Source organism: Sciurus carolinensis, chromosome 6, assembly GCF_902686445.1.
Source record: "Sciurus carolinensis chromosome 6, mSciCar1.2, whole genome shotgun sequence".
Classification (NCBI taxonomy): Eukaryota; Metazoa; Chordata; class Mammalia; order Rodentia; family Sciuridae; genus Sciurus; species Sciurus carolinensis.
The window spans coordinates 61,421,876-61,443,046 of NC_062218.1; the positions used below are offsets into that span (position 1 = coordinate 61,421,876).

The 21,171-nt window shown below is 36.3% G+C and overlaps 1 protein-coding gene across 4 annotated transcripts in view; it reads right to left on the reverse strand.

The window, feature by feature from the left end:
• Tnpo1 (transportin 1) overlaps positions 1 to 20,698 on the reverse strand; it is a 79,876-nt gene extending 59,178 nt beyond the window's left edge. The window contains exons 1-2 of one of the 4 annotated variants that reach the window (XM_047555490.1): positions 20,478 to 20,698; positions 17,970 to 18,028 (exon numbers count right to left, since the gene is read on the reverse strand). In XM_047555490.1, the coding sequence (XP_047411446.1) occupies positions 17,970 to 18,028; positions 20,478 to 20,637 (219 nt within the window). In that variant the 5' untranslated portion in view covers positions 20,638 to 20,698. Of the gene's footprint in view, positions 1 to 17,969; positions 18,029 to 20,477 lie in introns of those variants that run through there. The other 3 variants (XM_047555488.1, XM_047555486.1, XM_047555485.1) reach the window with 3 other exon arrangements.
• Between the last annotated feature and the right edge of the window lie 473 nt (positions 20,699 to 21,171).

Consider the following 21,171-nt stretch of genomic DNA (forward strand, 5'->3'; position numbering starts at 1 on the left):
TTCATAATATTGGCTGATCATTGCCAAAGGGTTTCAAGTACTTAATTATTTTCAAAGTACTTCATATTTCATCTTATTTAATTTTGGAAATTACCTGTGAGTTGAAGAAATAGCATCAGTGATGTTAAGTAACTTGCTAAAAGTCACACGGCTAGTAAATGTTAACAGCTGAGTTGGAATGAATGTCTTCCTACTTTGGGTTCAATGTTTCTAGTACTCCAAACTGCTTCTTTAATTCATAGTTCATTAAATATATGCATGTAATCAATTAAAAGAGTGACTCATCTTAAAGTAACATTGCTTTCCACTGTTTATTACTTGCTGGGTTACAGGCTAGCAAATATAATAGATGGACACAAATCTGTAGTACTCTTGCAAGACTATGATCTCAGTAAAATTCTGGCTATGAATGATTAAAACTATAACAGCACCAGGCAAGTCACTGATTATAGCTGCACTTAACTGAATTTAAGGAGCTGGTAAAAAATGGCTGTGATACAATTAGCCAAATATTTTCCTGTGAAACACATCAGAAATTACAAATTTAGTCAATAAAAGATTTGATTCAATATTTTAGAATCCACTGTAGTTATTTATGAAGTGAGAACATACCTGTACAGTTGATAGGACACCAACCTGATAACTTTTTTAAAAATTAGCACATAGGGGCTGGAGATGTGGCTCAGTGGTAGAGTACTTGCCTCACATGTGTGAGGCACTGGGTTCAATCCTCAGCATCACATAAAATAAATAAATAAAATAAAGGTATAAAAAATTAGCACATGCGGATAACCATTACAGATCATTTGAGTAGCAAGTATACTGTTTCACTGCAGTTAGTTAGATCGCTCCTAAAGTTCTGAATGAGAGGGTTCTGGGATTTCTCATTCATATCCCAAACCATCCTTGATTAAGTATAATATGTTGATTCAACATTTCACAATTTCTTTCAAGTGAAAACAGAAAGAAAGAACACAGCACTATGTTCACTGGCAAGGACTGAATGAAAAAAGAGCAGCTTAACCAGTAAAACAGAAAGGTTAGCATTAACTTTTAACTAATTTTTCATTTCTTCATTGAGATCTTACACATACCAGGAACATATATCAGTCATATTTCAGTTATGGGAAGACAGACACAGCATTAAAAAAACTAATGAAAGAAAATCAATTTTTATAATTTTATTTCCTGGGCTGAATACTATTCTACACTACTTGTTGCTGGCAAACAGGAAGATAAGCATAGAGGAAGCATGGAATCCAGAGTCATATATATATACACAGGTTAATCCCAATTCTCCTGTTGTCTTTTTTAGTAAACATTGTGAGTCACAATTTAGCCACCTGTGAAATGGGACTTAGCGAGAATGATCAGATTAAATGAGAATATTAACTGCCACAAATAGTAGGAATGTAATGTTCACTGCCTTCACATTACACTACTGACTAGAATTGCCACTAAAACTCAAATTTACCAAAGGCAGTTTTTACCATCAGATAAAAATGAAGATTACATACACTATTTTTATTTTTATTTTTTTGGTACCAGGGATTGAACCCAGGGGCACTTAACAACTGAGCCATATTCCCAGCCCATTTTTTTGCTTAGTGCCTCCCTAAATTGCTGAGGCTGGCTTTGAACTCACAATCCTTCTGCCTCAGCCTCCTGAGTCACTGGGATTACAAGCGTGCACCACCGTGCCCAGTTTACTTAAACTATTTTTGACAAAATATATGCAACAAAAATGGGCTATTTAACTTGTCACTTAAATGAGGTGATGCTATGGTTTAAATGTATCCTTCTAAAATTCATGTTAAAAACTTAATAGTCAGTGCATCACTATTAGAAGGTGGGGCCTTTAGGAGATGATTAAATCACAAACACAGAGTCCCCATTAATGGGATTAGTTCTCTTACAAAAAGGCTTCAGGGAGCCTGTTTGGTCCTTTTGCTCCCCTTCTGCCCAGTGACACCATTTATAAAGCAGAGAGAGTTTTTACCAGAAGTCATCCAACTTGCTGGTGCCTTGTTCTTGGGTTTCCCAGATTCCAGAATTGTGAGAAAAAGTTATTATCTACAAATTATCCAATCTAAAGTATTTTGTTATAGCAACAGAAATGGACTAAGACAGGTGATATTCTAAAGAAACAGAGAAATCAAAAGAGAAATATTGGAAGAGTAAGAGGAACAAAGAAAAATAGAAATCAAGTTGCAAATATTAAATCAGATATGAATTTAATCAGTCTGCAAAAATTATATGAAAGGAAAAACTAAGCAGTTGATCAATGGTGGTCCTTGTAGCATGCAAAAGAGGTAAAAAAGTATCACAATAAAATTCTTTAAAGATGATACAAAAATGGAAAAAATTTTGTAGAAAATAATGTCATATGACAGATGGTACCACACTTTGTTTAGTTTGAAATACCAGAACATATATATATATCCTATGAGTGTTCAAGCGTTTTTTCTTTTCCTTGGGACAAAGAATAAGACTCAACCAAGATTAATGAGACATAAAAAAATTAGTGAATATAGAAATTAAAATGGAATATGATAAGGGAATCTGAGATTATGCTGGACACAAGGAGAATGCTAATCTACCACACATGCAAGTAGAGATACTAAGTTAACAGCCAGTTGAATATCATGTTCTTATCACCGTTCATCTTCCTAATCCACAAAATTGTAATTTAACAATGTAAACTTTAACTGTAATTAGAGAATGGCAATTATAGCATCTAATCATCAGGATGAAAAGAACTTCGGAAAACATCTATCTAATCCTTTTATTTAAAAAATGGGAAAATTAAGACCCACAAATCAACAATATTACAATTAGAAGGAAGAACTGAATTTCTAACTTTAAAAACAGAACATCCAGTTCTATATTATGAAGTTTCTCCCCACACCTTCGTTTTTTTTAATAGTACACTAATTTTCTAAAGGAAATTGGGTGGCTTATACAGCCCATGTCTCAGGGAAGAGTCTAATGGTCAAGTTTATACTTTGTGACCATATTTCCTAAATAACTGATTAAACCAGGATTAAGCACTCGGCCCTTCATATAATGAATCCTGACACACACACAAAAAAGATGAAATAAATCAACTGAAGTTCCTTTCTTGGAAACATAAACAGAAAGAACTAAGATAATTTACCCTTTACCAGTTTCTGAAACCAAAAGCTAAAATGTCATAATGTAGCAGGGTAGATTACTTTCCATAGGCAAGACAAAATTGAGCAGAGGCAGAAACTGCAAGCACCCAGGAGAAAGAACCAGCATTGAGAGAAGCAAGGAAGGGTTGAGTAAGATTGTATGATCCACCACAGTGAGTACTGCTTCCTGACGACTTTCTATTTCTAAGTCACAAATGCTTACAATGAATCTCTCCCTTTCTCTTAGGCCAACCTGAATCAGTGTCTCTTCCTTGAAAACAAGAGCGCTTAATCAGAATAGGAATATTAAAGAATTCTTCAAATATATACCACATGACTATACAGACTACATGATTACAAACTAATATTATATAACAACTATTCCCAAAATGTTCCTGCTTTAAGTAGAAGGTACTGAACTTTCCTAGAGTTCTCTAGGAACTGTAGATACACTGAAGGTGGATAATGATCGTGGGAATTAATTTCCTTAGCTTGAACATCAGTGTATATTTGAGAGCTGACATGGAAGTCTCTGAGAGGTATTCAGTATAATGAATACACTCAAATGGTTGGAGAGTAAACTGAGGGGAAAGAATAGAGAAAACCACGAATAAAGTTAGTAGCCAGTTCAGGTGTGCACCCTCTTTACAAACAGACTTCCTTTCCCACCAACTTTCTATCCCTCTTCTAGCCTTTTCCAAGGTTTTGGAGAAAAGGCAATCACTGTCACTAATGTCACTACTAAGGGAAAATTGATTGTCTCAATATTTATTTTATGAAAAGTGTATGCCAGCGGGAGATGGGGGACAGGGGCACTACAATGTTAGCTTTCAGGTAATACTTGCTTCTTAAGACACGCCCCATCTCAAAAGACCTACAACAACTCTTGTGCATTTCCAGGAGGCAGCACTGTTTACAAATGTGGTAGATAAATATGCTTTATTTGAACAAGTCAAAAGGGATATCCAAGTATATTACAGCAATACAAAGTTAGATGTTCCAATAAGATAGCAATACATAAATAACTTTACCTGGAAAACTAACTTGGAACCATTAGCACAATGAAAACAAAATTCGCAAGAGGAAATATAACATTAAACAAGGGAAAATACTGAACCTAACTAGTAATCAATATATTTAATAATGAAGTCATGTTTTTAGTTTAATTAGCAAATATTACAATGATAATATCCTCTGCTGCTGAGGATATGATGAATTAGTATCAAATTACTGATGGCAGTGTAAAACTAATACAACCTATTGGAAATTAACTTGGCAATCTATGCGGAATCATATACATTTTATACACTTTCCCCTCATAATTACACTTCCAAGACTGTATTCTAAGAATCCTAAATACAGAAAAGTAAGGATTAATTTCAAAGATTTTTATCCCAGAATTACTTCTAACAGCAATAAATTTAGTGGTGGAAACACAATATTCAACTGATGGGCTATTATCAAATCATAAAAAAAGATGATTAATTTCTATAATGACAAGTGTATATGCTTAATAAGTGATAAAAGATAAAAAATGCATACAGAGTATAATCACAAATAAGTAAAAATTTGTATAAGAAAAAGACCATATTACTAAATGGAAAAGACTGGAAAGAAAAAGTTAGCAGTATTTTAAAGTATTGGCATTGTAGATCCTTTATTCTGCCTTAAACATTTTCAATATTATGGGTAATGACAATAGTAAAATTGTCAGAAGTCATATATAGAACAGGGGCAAAAGACCCATGGAATGTCACTATTTCATGGTGCAATGCTTTCTACTCAAAATGATGACTGAAGTCATCAGGATGCTTAAATTACACCTAAAAAAAAAAAAAAAAGACACTTGAAGAAGTAGTTATGAAATATAATTTTGTGAAAATGCTTAAAGGTTATAGTACTTAAAGGATAAAGTTATCTAGAAAATTCATGTGCTTTGGAGCAACTTTTTTCCAGATTATGCCCCTGAAATGCGTAGATAAAATTATTTTAAAAATCTTTATAGTAATGGAAGAAAACTAAATCTACTTTTGCAAACCACAAGAATTATAACAGAAAAGTTGTCTTATAATTTTAGAGTCCTACTCTCAGAATGTCTGTTCTGAATACTAGAAACAGAGCTTTATTTTTACTTAGATAGGTAATCACTTAGAGGTGATTACTTGTGCTTACTGCTTTTTATGGAAATAATTTTTAATAATGCTTTAAAAATAAATGTTGACTAATTTAAATGTAAATAGTGTGGCTTGGGAGGCTGCCTGAGAAGGGGAGGCTGAGGGAGGAGGATGATCATGAGTTCGAGGTCAGCCTCCAACTAAGCAGACCCTAAGACTCAATGAAACCCTGTTTCTAAATAAAAATATAAAAAAGGGCTGGAGATGTGGCTCAGTGGCTAAGTGCCCCTGAGTTCAATTCATGGTACCAAAAAAAAAAAAAAAAAAGAAAAAAAAAGAAAAAAGAAAAAAAGTAAATAGTAAACAAACATATACAGAAACAGTAACACTGCTATAAAATTAAAACAAGAACAAATGCAAATTTTTATTTAATTTGAATTTCAAAAGAAATAACAAGCATCTTTCATCAATTTTCTAATTTTTCAAAACATCGATGCATAACTCTGAAAATAACACATAGGAAAAAAATTTTTAAAAATAGCCCAAACAACATGTTGGATCAAGAAGAATTAAGAAAAGAAAACCCAAAGATGTTAAAGTAAAAAGCAAATAAAAATGAATTTAAGCTTAGAAAAGAGAGCACCTATAATTCTTCTAAAATGGTTCTTGAGACTTTTGTAGTAGTAAGTTCAACAGATTTTCTCAATAATTATAACCATAAATATTTTAAGAAAAAATTACATACTAAATGCACTGTAATAAAATCTCTACTGCAGAAATAAATTCTAAGTAAATGGGAAGGTCTACAAATAATTTAAATTTATCACTTAGCACATACTGAACTGAAAAGTAAATATTCTAGTACTTTTTATCTTGCTAATCAACCACTGTGTAATGTACTGTTTTAATCCTATTTTAAGAATGTATTTCATAAATCATTTAAATAATTTAAAATTAAGACTTTAAGAAAAGAGCAAATAAAACTATTCATTTAAGATTTTTAAATTATGTTAGAATTATCAATGGGTTATTCTTAACATTTTTCTAAGGAAGCAAATATAATAAATGTGAAGGGATGGAAAGAAAATATATATTTATACTTTAAATGAATAATGTAGATCTGTGTGCCTATTTAGTCTTTTAGGTAGATACCACTTATCAACATACACTTCAAAGTCCTAGACATAGGGAGTCTAATGAACTGTCTAAAAATCGCATATTTACACTATACTAAATTGATTCTTAGAAACACGAATTAATTTCTTACAAAATAAGCTTCTCTTAAATCATTTTCCTGGAGTAATGTTAAGGACAAAGATAGTAAATCTTTGCTAAGTCATATGAAATGATATCTCAATTTACAAAGTAATTTCAGGTAGTAACTAATCCATATTATTTACAGTTAATAAAAACACAATGCCAGCCAACTCTTGATTCTCTCTCTCTATTTTTAAAGACAGGGTTCTCACTATTTCAAGATGTAGGTTGGGCTGGTCCCAAAATCCTGAGCTCAAGCTATCTTCCTGCCTCAGCCTTCTAAGCAGTTGGGAAATAAGAACACCCAACTGCACCCAGTTTTGATTATGGAATCTTGATATTAAATAGAAAGTAAACACTTATTAGGTGCTTGTATATGCAGTATTTTATAGTTGGAAATTACAAATGTAATTTTTAAAAGTCTGGAGTGAGAGTGATGACTAGGAAATTCCTAAGATTTAAATTCTTAAATCCAATAATTCATTATGTGGCTATGCACTTGATTAAAAAAAAAAAAAAAAAAACCATTTGAGACATTCAGGAGTTTGCATTTCCCAAAACCAAAAAAATGATGATTTTGTCTGAAATCATAATTTACCTCTGGTTTCTGGGGAATGTAACCTTTCCTAGAGTGGAGTTTGAATGTGTATATTGTTTTGTAAGTAAGAATTGCCGGCTGTGTACCTGGAATGGCAAGTATCAATACCAAAAGCCACTATTCCTAGAAGGTAAAGTTAAAAGCAAAGCTAGAATTTATAGTCTTTTCTTTTTTATGCCTCATCATTTTATTTTGCTACTGGTTCTTATTCTTCTCCATCAAATTCTTATGCTAAATATTAAAGTACCGTACCACTTTCCTGATTCAGAGCTTACTAACTACACTAAAATAAGATTACAGAAATTCCTCGCCTTTACAGTGCCTCTCCACTGTTTCAGCCTTTATTTATTTGAGTGAGAGGTTAGACAACCACAAAGATTAGGTATGTGGGGAGGCAATACAGACACTTGAACTCACAACCACAGCCTGTCTGGAGCTAACACAGCCCAGTGTAATTTCAGGAGGCTTTAGGACAAATTACCTCCCACCATGGGTCTTTAGTAAGTCTTCCATGCCATGAAGAATCAAAATACTCATCAGAAAAAAGGAAGGGACATTAGGGCTCTGGTACTCAACTCTCAGTTCTCTGCACTAAGAACAGCTAGCTGGGCAATCTCATACAAACCACTTGCACTCATTTGGTTTATTTCCTCACCTATAAAACAACTAAAGACCATGTTCCTTTCAACTGCTAGAAGTAAAACATTCAACTGACTGTAAACAATAAATATGGTTATACTCCACACACAAAAGTCAGCCCTTTTTCTTTTATTTTATACTTGCTACTGAAATTCTCTACATCCCTCCTATCCTTAAGGGAAATTTGTATTCAATTCAATTGTTCAAGTGTAGTTCTGGGACTACTAAGTTACCTGAGTAAGAATTACATGTCACTTGATTCTTTTGCAAATATATGTGCTACTGTGCCTGCCTTAAGTCACTTCTTATAGAAGTCACATTCAATAGTAAGAATAACCTTTGGTTGCAAATGTTAAAGGAAAAAATTCATTGTAACCTGGATTTCTATGCAACATAAGTCCTTATTCATTATGCCCTCAAAATTGGATGATATAAAACATTATAGAACCAAAAATCCAATTGAACATTCTAATTCCTGTTCTGGAGCACCTGTGGTTTCAACGGTTTACTCATGAACGCTCTTTTCCTAAATTCTCTTAATATTTTCTGACAAAAGCCTGACAATCAGCATTTTATAAGTGGAAACAAACTCAGTGAAACAGATCAGACCCTTTTGATCAAGTCCCCTATACTGCTAACTCAACCTTACCAAAGAAGAATTAATCCAAATATTTAATTTTACCTTCCTAAGCAATCAGTACCAATAACTTTGAAAACATATAATTTATACCAAAGTCTGAAAAAAATATATAAAACTTTAAATATCCTTACTTTTCTTGTTCTTACTCCTGTCCTTGTCAGGGTGACACATTAAACAGATCTACCATTGTGAAGTATTACACTACACCAAATTTAAAAATTTTCATTTTGATATAAGGATCATTGTCTGTGATGATCCTTATCTGCCCACTTCAAATAAGGAATTTCAGATTTTTCTAGGTACTACATGGCAGTCATTATAGTGTAGTGCAATACTGGAGTCCCTCTGCTTAGCTTTGAGTTCTGACTATGTCATTTATTAGTCAAGAAAAAAATAATTAAACTGTGATCCATGAAATGAGATAATTAATAGTACCTATATCTCATGGGATTTTTCTTAAATGGCAAAGTTCTAGCTTAAAAAATAAAAAGAAAATACCTCTTTCTGTCTAAAAAGACTTGACAACTAAATGTAAAAACTAGACTGTGTATTGGCAGAACAAAAAATGGTATAAAGGATGTTACTGAGACAACATGCAAAAATTGAAATACGGGCCATAAAAAAATTTGGTATTGCCAATTGTGTGTGGTTTCCTAAGAGAATATGTTGCTCTTAGGATACATACATATGTTAAAGTGTTAAGGGCTAAAAGGCTGAGATGTAACCAGTACACTTGGACATGATTAAAAAAAAAAAAATTAACAGTATGGCAGAAGTAGGCAGTAAACAAATGGAGCAAAATGTTAAAATATGGGAATCCAGGTAAAATGTGTATGGAAGTTCACTGAATTATTTCCACAGCTTTTCTGTAAAATTTAAATCATTTTATAACTATCTTTAAAAAATCTGCTTTAACCTTGTTCACTCTCACACCTTTTCTGTTTGTCTACACAGAAACATTTTAAAGTTGTGCACAGTTACTGTAATATCTTTTTTCCCCTCCTTTTTGTGGTATTTGGGATTAAACCCAGGGGTGCTTTACCACTGAGCTACACACCCCCAGTTCAATTATTTTTTATTTTGAGACGGGGTCTCACTAAGCTGCCCAGGCAGATGGTAGAATTTGTGATCCTCCTGCACAAGTCTTTCAAGTAGTATACCATACCCAGTTGTCTCATCTTCTTTACTCCACTCCTTGGAGACAGATTTCCTTATTGCCAAACCCAGGAATTTCTTCTTGGCCTCATTTTATTTTCTTCACAGTGCTGAACATAGGCAAGCACTCTTTCACCTCTTAGCTTATGACACCACATTTCCCTGGTTCCCCCAGTATTTCACTAGTTGGTCTTTGTTACAGTCTCCCTTACTAACTAGTCCCCTTATCTCAAAGTACCCTAGGTACCCTTCTTTTCCCTAGCTTCATGATCTCATCCAGTCTACACCATTTAATAGCACCCTGAATTTCACACTCAAGTATCTAGTTTCTTACCAGACATACCCATTTGTTTGTTAAATGGGCATATGGGGATCTCATACTTTGCTGGCTAAAACAGAACTCTTTTACTTTTATTTTTCTAATTGATACTGAGGATTGATCCCAAGGGCACTTTACTACTGAGCTACATTCCAAGTCCTTTTCAATTATTTTGAGACACAGTCTCAGCAAATTGCTGAGGCTGCCTTGAACTTGCAATCCTCCTGCCTCAGCCTTCCAAATCACTGGGATTACAGGTGTGCATCACCACACCCAGCTAAAACAGAACTTTTGATCCCTTTTCTCCATCCCACCCAAATCTGGTCCTTCTCCAGTGGCCTATTATCACTAAATACTACTAGTTTTCATTCAGTTGTTTAGGCCTTACTAAGCAGTCATCCTTGAATTCCCTTATATCCCTACATCCAAACCATCTACCAGTGATATCGAAATATACTTTCAAAATATATCCTGAACCTGACCATTCACCTCCTCCACCTGGGAGGTCCAGATGCCATTCAGTCTAAGAACATAATCTGCTACAATAGATTTCTGGCCTTCTCTTTTATTCCTTTATAGCCCATCCTCTGAGACAAAGAGCAAAATGATCTAGTTAAACCTACAATTTACTGTGTCTTCCCATCAAAATCTTTCAATGCTTCCTATCACACTTAAAATAAAACCTTATATATCCTTATGATAGCCTACAAAGCTATATCTAATCTGGACCAATGCCTATCTCTCTGGATTCATCTATAGTCTTTGTTCTGCTTGTTTACCATTCTCCAGTCATACTGGTTTTCTTACAGTTCCTTCATCATGCAAGCTTGTTCTGACCTAAGGGTCTTTACTTTCACATGCTCTTTTCCCAAATATGCATATTGCTCACTCCTCCTCCTTCAGGTTGCTGGTCAGCTATGACATTTTAGAAAGGCAATGTGCTCCTCCCTCTTCACATTACCCTCCATTTTCTTTAACTGCTTTACATTTTAGAATATCTATTTGCTTTTCCTTTTGCTTCATTTAAAAAAATCTATAAATGAAAAATTAATATGTGACTGCTTTTCATTGTTAAAGAAAAAGAACAGTAAACAATATGGATAATATTCAAGCTCCTTTCAACTACCTCTCCTAATCTCCTCCCTCCCCCAGCCCAGGGCACTCTGGTATTCATTTGATATATATACTCAGAGAGCTCTTTTCTGTGCATTTCAACTTTATTTCAATTCTCTAACAAATTGTTTTTCAAAATATGGCTTAATTTTCCAAGTTGTTATATATTGGTCATTTTCATTACTAATTACGGTAATTCACTGATGAATACTCAACCTATTTAAAATTTTGCACCACTACAAATGGTCCATTTAACAAATATTTACTGAAAGCTCACTACATTATAGTCACTGCTATAGTTGCTATGCATACAGAAATAAGTCCAATAAGGAATTTTGCTCTCTTGGAGCTTGCATTCTTGAGGGAGGAAAAAGACAAGAAGAATGAGATACGCAGTGCAAACTTTTTCTGAAAAGGGCCAGATAATAAATATTCAGGCTTTGCAGGTCATATATGTCTTGCATTTTCTTAGCTTTGTTATAGCCCATTAAAAGTGTAAAAAAACATTCTTTGTTCAGAGGCTGTACAAAATTAGGCCAGGGGGTCCAGCTTGTTGGCCCCTGATAGAGGATAGTAGAATGTGGTAGGTGCTGTGTAAAAAATAACTACACATCCAGGATCAGTGGGGTTAGGGTGGTGTAAGGGAGGATATAGTAGTATTAAACAGAGTATTTAAAGAAGGTAAGATCTGAGTAAAGACTTGAAGGTGAGGCTACCAAGCCAAACAGATATTTGGGATAAGTACATTCCAGATAGTAGAGGTATAGCAATGAAGCCAATGAGCAAGGAGGGAAAGTGGTAGTAGGAAATGAGGTAGAGGTAAGGAGAAAGGGGAGCAGGATGGGCAGATCATGGAGAGCTTTATAGGCCACTCTAAGGACTAGATTTTCTCTGAGTGAAAGCCATTCAGGCTGCTGTAATAAAAAAAACTAGATAGCATATAAACAACAGAAATTACTCCACCATTCTGGAGTCTGGGAATCCACAGTCATATTTGGAATCTGGTCAGGGTCTGCTTTCTAGCACAGAGGCTCCTTGCTGTATCCTTTCAAGGGACAAGGGGCAAGGGATCTCTCTTGGGCATGTTTATAAAGGGCACTAATCCTATTCATGAGGTTTCCACTGCTATGACCAAATCACCTTCCAAAAGCCCTATCTCTTAATATTATCACCTTGGATGTTAGGACTTCCACTTACAAGTTATAGAAGAACAAATACTTTCAGACCATAGTAGGAGCCACTACAGGGCTTTGAATAGAAAAGGGGAACTGTCTTAGTTTGTAAAAAGCTTAACTCTGCTACTATATTGAGAAAATATTGCTAGGAGGGGCTAGAATAAAATGGACAGTTGAGATAGTAACATATTACCATAATCCAACAGGTGATAATGATAATAACTTGGATGAGAGTGGTCATAGCTGGGGGGTGGGGAAGCACGGTAGGATCTTGAATATATTTTGATGATACAGAAAAGAGCTTTTCCTAAAACAGTGGATTTTAAGAGTGAAAGAATAAGTGAAGTCAAGAGTAACTCCAGCATTTTGGCCTGAGTTAAACAGAGCACAGAGTTGCCATTTACAACAATAAGGAAGTCTGTGGTTAAAGTAGGCTTTGGAGAGCAAATTTAGGAGTTTAGTTTTAGATATATTGAGTTCAATGTCTATCATTTAATGTTTAGGTAGAGATGTTGAATAGGCCATTGTATATATGAGACTGAAATTAGGGAGAAAGGCTAATGATCTAAATTTTGGGCATCACTGACATTTAGAAGGTATTTAAAGCCATGGGACTGAATGAGATTACTAATGGAGGAAGTGCAAATAGGAAAAAACAAACAAACAAACAAAATGGACTGAAACCTAGAGATCTCTAACACTAAGAGGTCAGTGAAAAGCAAAGCAAAGGAGAATTACAAGGAGCCAGCTTTGCACTAGGAGATAATCAAGAGTGTGTGGCGTCCTTGTAAGGCCATGTAGAAAGCGTTTTAGACTAAAGAAGCAAAAAATTGTCAAATGCAGCTTAGAGGTCAAGTATGATGAAGTGAATCAAAGACTTGGCACTGAACAATAAGGAGGCTACTGAAAAACCTGATGAGATGGCTCTGCAAGAGGGGTGCAGGTAAAGGCCTGACTGGAGAAGGATTAGTACAGTGCTGGAGAAAAAAACAAAAAATTGGGGAAACAAGTAGAGAAGAGTGGGTCAAATTTTTTCGTCTTCTTAAGATGAGAGAAATATAGTTGGCTTTCTGTACCTGTGGGTTCCAAATCCATTGATTCAACTAAAAGTAGATTGGAAATATTAGAGGAAAAAACAAAAAACAAAAAACAGGGTTTATACAAAACATAATACAGACTTTCCTTCTTATCCTCACTTCATAAAGACTATAATAACCATTCACATAGCACTTACATTAGGGATTATAAGTAAAACAGAGATGATTAAAAGAATATGACAGGTTCTATGCAAATACTATGCCATTTTCTATAAGGGACTTGCAAACCCTGAATTTGCTATCCTGTGGGGCAGGTGTTCTGGAACCAATCTCCTATACATACTGAGGAATGAATGTAATAACATGTCTGTCTGCTGGTAGAAATGATTCAATAGAGAGAACAAAATGGATGATGTAAGAAAGAGGCTAAAGCCATGTCCTCAAAACACTGCAGATGACAACAGGAAGAATTAATCTAAGGTAACAGGCAGGAAGACAGCATATAGTACCACATATACTAGTAGATTAATGGGGTGGCTGGTGAGTCTGTGAAATTGTATTTATTTTCTTACAAAGTAGAAAGCAAGGTCATGAGTTGAAAGTGAGGATGGGAAGAGAGATGATATAGGACATTTGAGGAAAAGAAAACATGAAAATAGTCACTTAGAAGTGTGGGAGAATGAAGAGACTAGAAAAATACGGGACCACCAGGCAGCATGAAGCACCCAATTGAGGTTTGTGGTCATGTGTGGTTGTGTGCTTTTTCTGGCCACACTCAAGATACACAGGAGCAAGTACACTAAAAAAGCTTGGTTTTACTACAGCTCTGATTTTGCCAAACAAGCAAAAAGCAAGGTATGGGATCCAAAGGGGTTCTTAAAGCAATTAACCATGGAATTCAAGCTGAGTAAATTCCCTGTGAAAGGAAGTGGAAATATCAAGAAGATAAGTGAGAGGAATGGTAATAGGATCAATGGACTGGAGATTCCATTGACAGCAGAAGATGGTTAGGGTTGAGGCACTATGAATGAACCGCAAAACTAGAAAGCAGTGGTCATAGAGTAGAACAACATGAAATGGTAACTTTGGAGGCATGGCAGTTGTTGACAACGCAAAGAGGGTATCTTTGTGGAAATGACTGGCTGAGGTAGATGGTAACAGCACTGAAAGAGATGTCTAGGAAAAGAGGCCAGGGTATTGGAAGGATCTATTATATATAGTCTATATCTCCATTACATATATTCTAGATCAATATAAAAATGTAGGTGGCACTTGGGCCTTTATGATATAATCTGAAGTCTAGGACTTTTAGGGAGAAGGGAGGGTGAATAGTCTGAAAGCAGTAAGGAGATTTGTGGTATACACGTTTCCCATCTCCAGGAAGTGGTAAGAAAAGCTCTGCAAAAATCCAAACACAATCAGGCACAACTACACAGAGGAAGAGTCAGGTTTGTATCAGCAAGAAAGTTAAAGGACTATTGAAGAATAGGTTGAGACTGGATTTTGCAGATGCTGCACAGTAAATTCCAGAGTGTATGAAGAGTTGGAGAAGCTTTTTTTCTGTTTGTTTAGCCTTATTTTGTTTTTTAAGAGACAGAGAGAGAGGACAGACTTAGGGGGAAAAATGGGTGGTGGTGGTATTGGGAGTGAACCTAGGTCCTCATGCATGGTAGGCAAGTGCTCTACCACTGAGCTAAATTCCAGTCCTTTTTAAAAAAAAATTATTTCCAGACAGAGTCTCACTAAATTGTCCTGGCTACTCTTGAACTTGTGATCCTTCTGCCTCCACCTCTGAAGTCACTGGGATTACAGGTGTGCCATCACACCCAACAAGAACAAGCTCTGATGAATGGAGTGCAGGAAATGAAAGGTGATCTCAAAGTATAGGCTCTGTGGTTACTAACAAAGACATCCTAGCACACTCAATTCTTGATATACCATGTGTTTCTCTAAGAAATGGAAACTGCTAAGTTAAAAATGGTTTTACTTTATAATTAAAATAGTTGTAATGATTTATTCAATTTATGAGTTCCCCTACAATCTGTCAATGTACTAGCAAAACATTTTTACTTTTGTCAGTATGACAGAAGAAAAAAATTCACTGCTTTACTTTGTATTTTCCTACTGGTGAGGCAGAACATTATTTCATGTTTACTGACTACCTCTATTTTCTTTTCTGTGAACTCAACCATTTTAAAAATTGAATTGTTTTTCTTATTTATATATAATGCTTTAAAAACATTTTATTCTTTTCTCAATGGTTCACACAAATAATGAAGTCCTCATTTCAAATGGTTCATGCTAGAGCAACACAAGGCTAAGGAGGTTGTCTCCCCCTCAAATCCCTCTGTACTGCATTTAAAAAAAAAAGTTAAAATTATTTATTATTACTTTTTGTTATTATTAGAGACAGGTTCTCACTATGTTCCCTAAGTTGCCTCAAACTCTCTACCCTGTATTGTATTTTAGAAGTTGTCTAAGATCCTCCAGTCAAATCTGGCCACACCCATTCTTTTCCTCACCTTCTGACTGTGTTGCACTACAATGGCAGAATTGGTATGGCCTAGGAAGTAGAAAATGTTTAGTATCCTAGCCCTTTACAGAAAAAGTTTGTGGATCACTGCTCTATACCTTTCAGTTTCCTGAATTGCTGGGTTTGGGTTTGCCAAGGCTGCTACTCCACTCTCTTTAAGGAGTCTCTTATTAGCCCTCCTTGGGCTCTGCACAGATTTACACCATAAAAACCTGTGCTGCACTTAAATGTGCACATACCTCTCTCCCCACTGGTACAGAAATCTCTTGAGGACAAAAGATAATCCTGGTACTAATAAACGGCAAAGTCTTTTATAGTTTGTGTCATCTTTCCCTGTTTTTCTATGCTCCGTCTAAAATAAACTACTTATATTTTCATTTATTGAATATTTTTCAAAAACATAAATGATCAATGGTTCTATAATTTTAGGCTCATCTCTTTCAAATCTGGTGGATACCGTCTATTCATAATCATTTATTTAGTATATTCATGATTTGTTAAAATACTTCTCTCTTCCCCAATTCCTTCCCCAGTAAAGACAAAAGCAATGAGATATTATCTTTCGGGGATGAACAATTTCATGTATGGTAGTGATTTATGCATCTAGGATAAAGGGTCTGCAATGATAATTATTTTACTAAAGTCTTCAGAGTCAATTATAAAATTATAAGATTACAACTCAAATCTGTATATGTTTCTATCTTTAATTTTCAATATAAAATTAGTCTTCTTTATTCTCCTTATTTGGAACATCTTCATTATTTTTTGCTTATTTCTCCTTTAAGACTTTCATTGACTTTACCAGAGATTTTACCAAGTATATTTTTCAATTAATTATTTAACAGGTCTGAGTCACCAAAGTTAAACAAATTTAATGGATTTCTTTCTCTTATTTGTATATGATATCATCACTAAGAATGTTGCATCCAAAAATACTGCATTCATTTTAGAATCCATCCTTATGTATTCATTAACAATTTTATCTCATCCAGGTAAGGATTTCTTTTTATCCTTTTCTAAAATGAATATAGAAAGTAAAGCTCTGTCTAGTTTAACTTTGTGACTTATTCATTATTTCCAACTCAATTAACTATCTCGATAATGTGGTCTATGATTTATAGTTACTTATATAAGATTCTGAATATGTACAGTCCATAAAAGTATACGAATTAAGTAAGACCTAACAATCAGGCAGATCTAGACTCAAGAGATTGATTCTGGTTTGAACACTCAGAGGGCAAAGTACTTATCTAATCTTCCTTCTCCAATAAGTAAAATGGAAGTAACTACCATTTATACCAGAGGACTATGAAAATAATGGTTGTAAAAGTAACAATGTATGCTAAAATGCCTAACACATTACAAGAACAAAATGTTAACTCATTCTTTCTTTTTACTCCAGTCAGTAGGGTCAATATATTCTGTTGCTCCGATTTATTTTAAGACCATTATTAAATGTCCTTAAGTAAAAGCAATTTGGTAATATTGACCATAAGCCTTGGATAATCACATACTTTGCCCCAATACTTTCCCTCTAGAGTAACAATACAAAACATAGAAATTCTTTCATGAACAAGGATGCTCATCAAAATATTTCTTATAATTAAAAAAAAGAAGCTGTTTAGCTATCAAGAGTCACACAAACATTACGTGTCCATAAGAAAAGCTGACAAAATAATTCAATAGCATAAGAAAATGCTTATGATGCCAGGTTAAAAAAAATTCAAAATGATTCATATAGCAAAGTCTCAACTATATAAAAATATCAAACTTAGAAAAAATATTGAAGAAAATGCAACCAAAGGGATTAATAGCAATTATTACAAAGTCCTGATATTGGTAGGTTTTATTATTTTATGATTATTTCCTATCATTTTCTAAAATTATTATTTTATGATTATTTCCTATAGTTTTCTGAAATGATTAACAATGATAATGATATTGATGAGAGCAGCAGTTATTATTTATGGAGCAATCACAATGCCAGGTGCACTTCTAAGAGCTTATTGTATTAACTCATTTAATCCTCATAATATTAGGAGATGAAAAAATTGTAAGATTAAGTAACTTGCCCAAGGTCACACAGATAATTAGAGGAAACCAAAATCTGCATTTAAGTAGTCTGGCTCTAGAGTTCCTTTTCTAATCTCCACACTAAACTAAAAAGTTTTGTTTTGTCTCAAAATTTTAAAAATTAATAAGACCAATATCAAGCTGTGTGTAGTGGTAAATACCTGTAATCCCAGCAACTCTGGAGGCTGAGGCAGGAACATGGCAAGTTCAAGGCCAGCTTCTGTAATTTAGAGAGATCCTGTCTCAAAAAATAGAAAGGGCTGGAGATATAGCTCAGAGGTTGAGTGAGTTTGGGTTCAGTTCCCAGTACTGCCAAAATAAAAAGGCATATGTCAACCCAAACCTTAATCTTCAGTTACCAGCTTTCTTTTAGTATTGAGTTCAACTATCTGTCCTGCTATCTGCCTCTTCAGAGTAACATGTGGCCACCATTCCTATATGAGTTTTATCTATTACAGAAAATTCCAAGATAAATCTGCAGCCCTTATTTCCTGTTTCAATATCTCATTTGACAACTGAGACTGCTAAATACTAACATTATTACTTATTACACCAACTGACAGTACTTCAAAGAACCCTACCTAGTATAGAAGTCTTGGAGTAACCCAATCAAATTGGCTTCTAGAACCTCTCTTTCATGAACCCCACCTTCTTAACTATAAATCATAGTTAGTACTTTGCAAATATCTTTCTTCCATTGTGTTCATTCCCTCTGCAACCCAGTAAACCCCTCATCTATCAATACTCTCCCAGGAATCTACCATAGCACTGGCTAAATAGGATAGAGAAAGCGCCTCCTCTGGGGAATTTCACTCTCTAATCCTTCTTTTTTGAATATGGCATTGTTCACCACTGTTTTTGAATAAAGTAACTTCCCCTTACTGCTCTTCCCCTCTCTTCAGTTTTTAGCTGATAAATTTATTTCATTACGTATGTCACTTGGCTTGGTTTCCTTTATAAGCAGATATTTTTTCTTAAAAAAAGTTTGTAGAATCCAATGTAAGTAACAAACACAAGAAAATCTTCTAAACACAAAATGTTTACATTTCAGTTCATTCAGCTGTCAGAAAAACTGAATTCACATGATGGCTTTAACATTATATAAGTAAAAAAAACCCTACAGTCATAAAGCAAGGAGTACAATTACAAGTGTTGATTGGAAAATTTTACAACCAGAATATCATATTTTTACCAAAATCTTATTCTGCTCACCTTATATAATGGCAAAAGGCTTTGAGTAATGGAGGTAGGAGTATAAAAAATCTTTTCAGAGATATTTCAGTGGAAGGAATTTAATAATTTCCGAACATAACAGAGATACAACCACATCAAGGCTATTCCAAGTTGTAGACCCATTTTAGGAAAAAGAAAATGGAGCATTAATACTTCAATAGGTTTAAGTTAAATTACACTCAGTAAAAACTATACTGTCAAACTACTATGTATGTATTCATTGCATTTGCCAAGGAGCAAATCCGTGCCTTCAAACTAATTTCTTTTTTTAGTTCCAAGGTTTTGGCTTGGAGCAGCCATTCTCGAGGAACAATTGGGGTGCAGGATAGGGGGAAAAGTGGAAAACGGAATACTTGCTGAAAAAACTGAATCCTGTGTTTCACTTCCTTATCACTGTAATATGAAAACATGTATATAATACGGAAACACAGGATTCAGCAGGTACTTAATTATCTTAAAAATGAGCACAACTGTACAGTCATTTTACAATTTTAAATTTCCAAATACCTGTTACATCAAACATCTTGCATTTAAAATTTTTCTTTTCTTCGGGGGAGGGGAGTTAGCTTCTTAATACAACTAACAAAATCAATTAGTAGACAGCTTCCAACTTCAAGTTTCTACATTTATATCTGCTGCTGGACCAAACTGATCAGTGATTAAGATAACAGATTTAAATTGTAAGCAATACTGCAAAATTCAGTTGATTTTTAAAAACAGTAAACAACACGCGTTTAAAAAAAAAAAAAAAAAAAAAAAAAGCCACTCCAAAACCAGTCTGCGGTGGCCAGTCGGCTCCTCAGCAGCTGCTCCGGTTGCGTGTACGCGTAGGAGTGAAGAAGTGCAAAACCCACAAAACCACGCAAAACGCGCAGTTACAAACATCAAAATTACGTTTACACGCTGTGAAGACAAGAGGCCCCAAGGAGAAATAAGAGCGGGGAGGAAGGGATCAGCTCTCTGAGTTAGGAAACCAAGGTGTGCGCCGACCTGGGACCCCGGGGCCCATGGAGCCGGGGCGGGACAAAGACCGGCCCATCTCGGGCAGCGCCCGGCAGTGGCCACGAGCAGCGAGAAGCGGCCGTCCCTGGGCAGCAGGCTACCGCGCCCAAGGGCTCTCACACGCCGCGGCTTAACAGGCGGAGGCAAAAGCTCCCCCGGGCAGCGGACCCTCGCCTCCCGACGCCTCTAACGTGCCCTGGGACACCTGAGGAGCGCCGCCGCCCACCCCTACCCCGACCCCAGGGTGCCCCGGCCGGCAGCTGTTGGGCTTAGAATCGCGCCGCCGTCGCCGCCCGGGCTCCAAACGGCCAGGAAGGCTTCAGGAGGGCGGGCGAGCCCGGCGCTTCTCCCCACCGCGCATTAGGCAGCTTTGGAATACCCTGCCTCCGCTCCTGCCCCTCCAGTCCTAGGCCGCGCACCCTCACGCCACCTACCCGGTCCCAAACCATCCCAGAGGCCTCCGGCACTCGGGCCTTCTGCCGAAGCGGCGCTGCCTCCCGTCCGGGGCCCGAAATGGCTGCGGAACAAAGAGAATCTGGGCTCGGGCGAGCGCCGGTCCGATTGGCCGGGGGGCGGGGCCCGCCGCGGGAACATTCGGCGGCGGTCGCCTTGGCAACCACGGCGGGGCTGGGAAAACTGCGGCCTGGGTCTGCGGGCCTGTGGGCCTGCGTGCCTGCGTCCAGTGTCCAGCGGCGCGCGGCAGCGGTTTCTAAGCCGGCTCTGCTGCCTGGGCCCTGGGCCCTGTGCAGGGCTCACAGATGCTCGCGCCCCCTGCGGCCGACGCGCTGGTCGGAGCCTGTGGTTCTTGAACGCAGCGGCTGCGGACGCTGCCCCGCACTGTGCAGCAGGAGAAAAATGGCCTGCAAGCGTGACTGCCTGGGGCCTTTGCGGTGCCTTCTTAGGAGGATGACCCTACCCCACCGAACTTCTGTACCCCAGCATAACCCCCAAGTGACAGCCGTGCCCGGGAGCCTATTCAACACCGAACATGCCGCATGTTCCACAATAATACAATTCCAACTTCTCTGGTAAAAAGCAGAAATGGCATCAGGAGATAGGTGTGGGTGCCTGCTTAGTACAAGACAGGCTTTTGAGAAATGCTGTATCTAGCATAATCTTATTATAGAG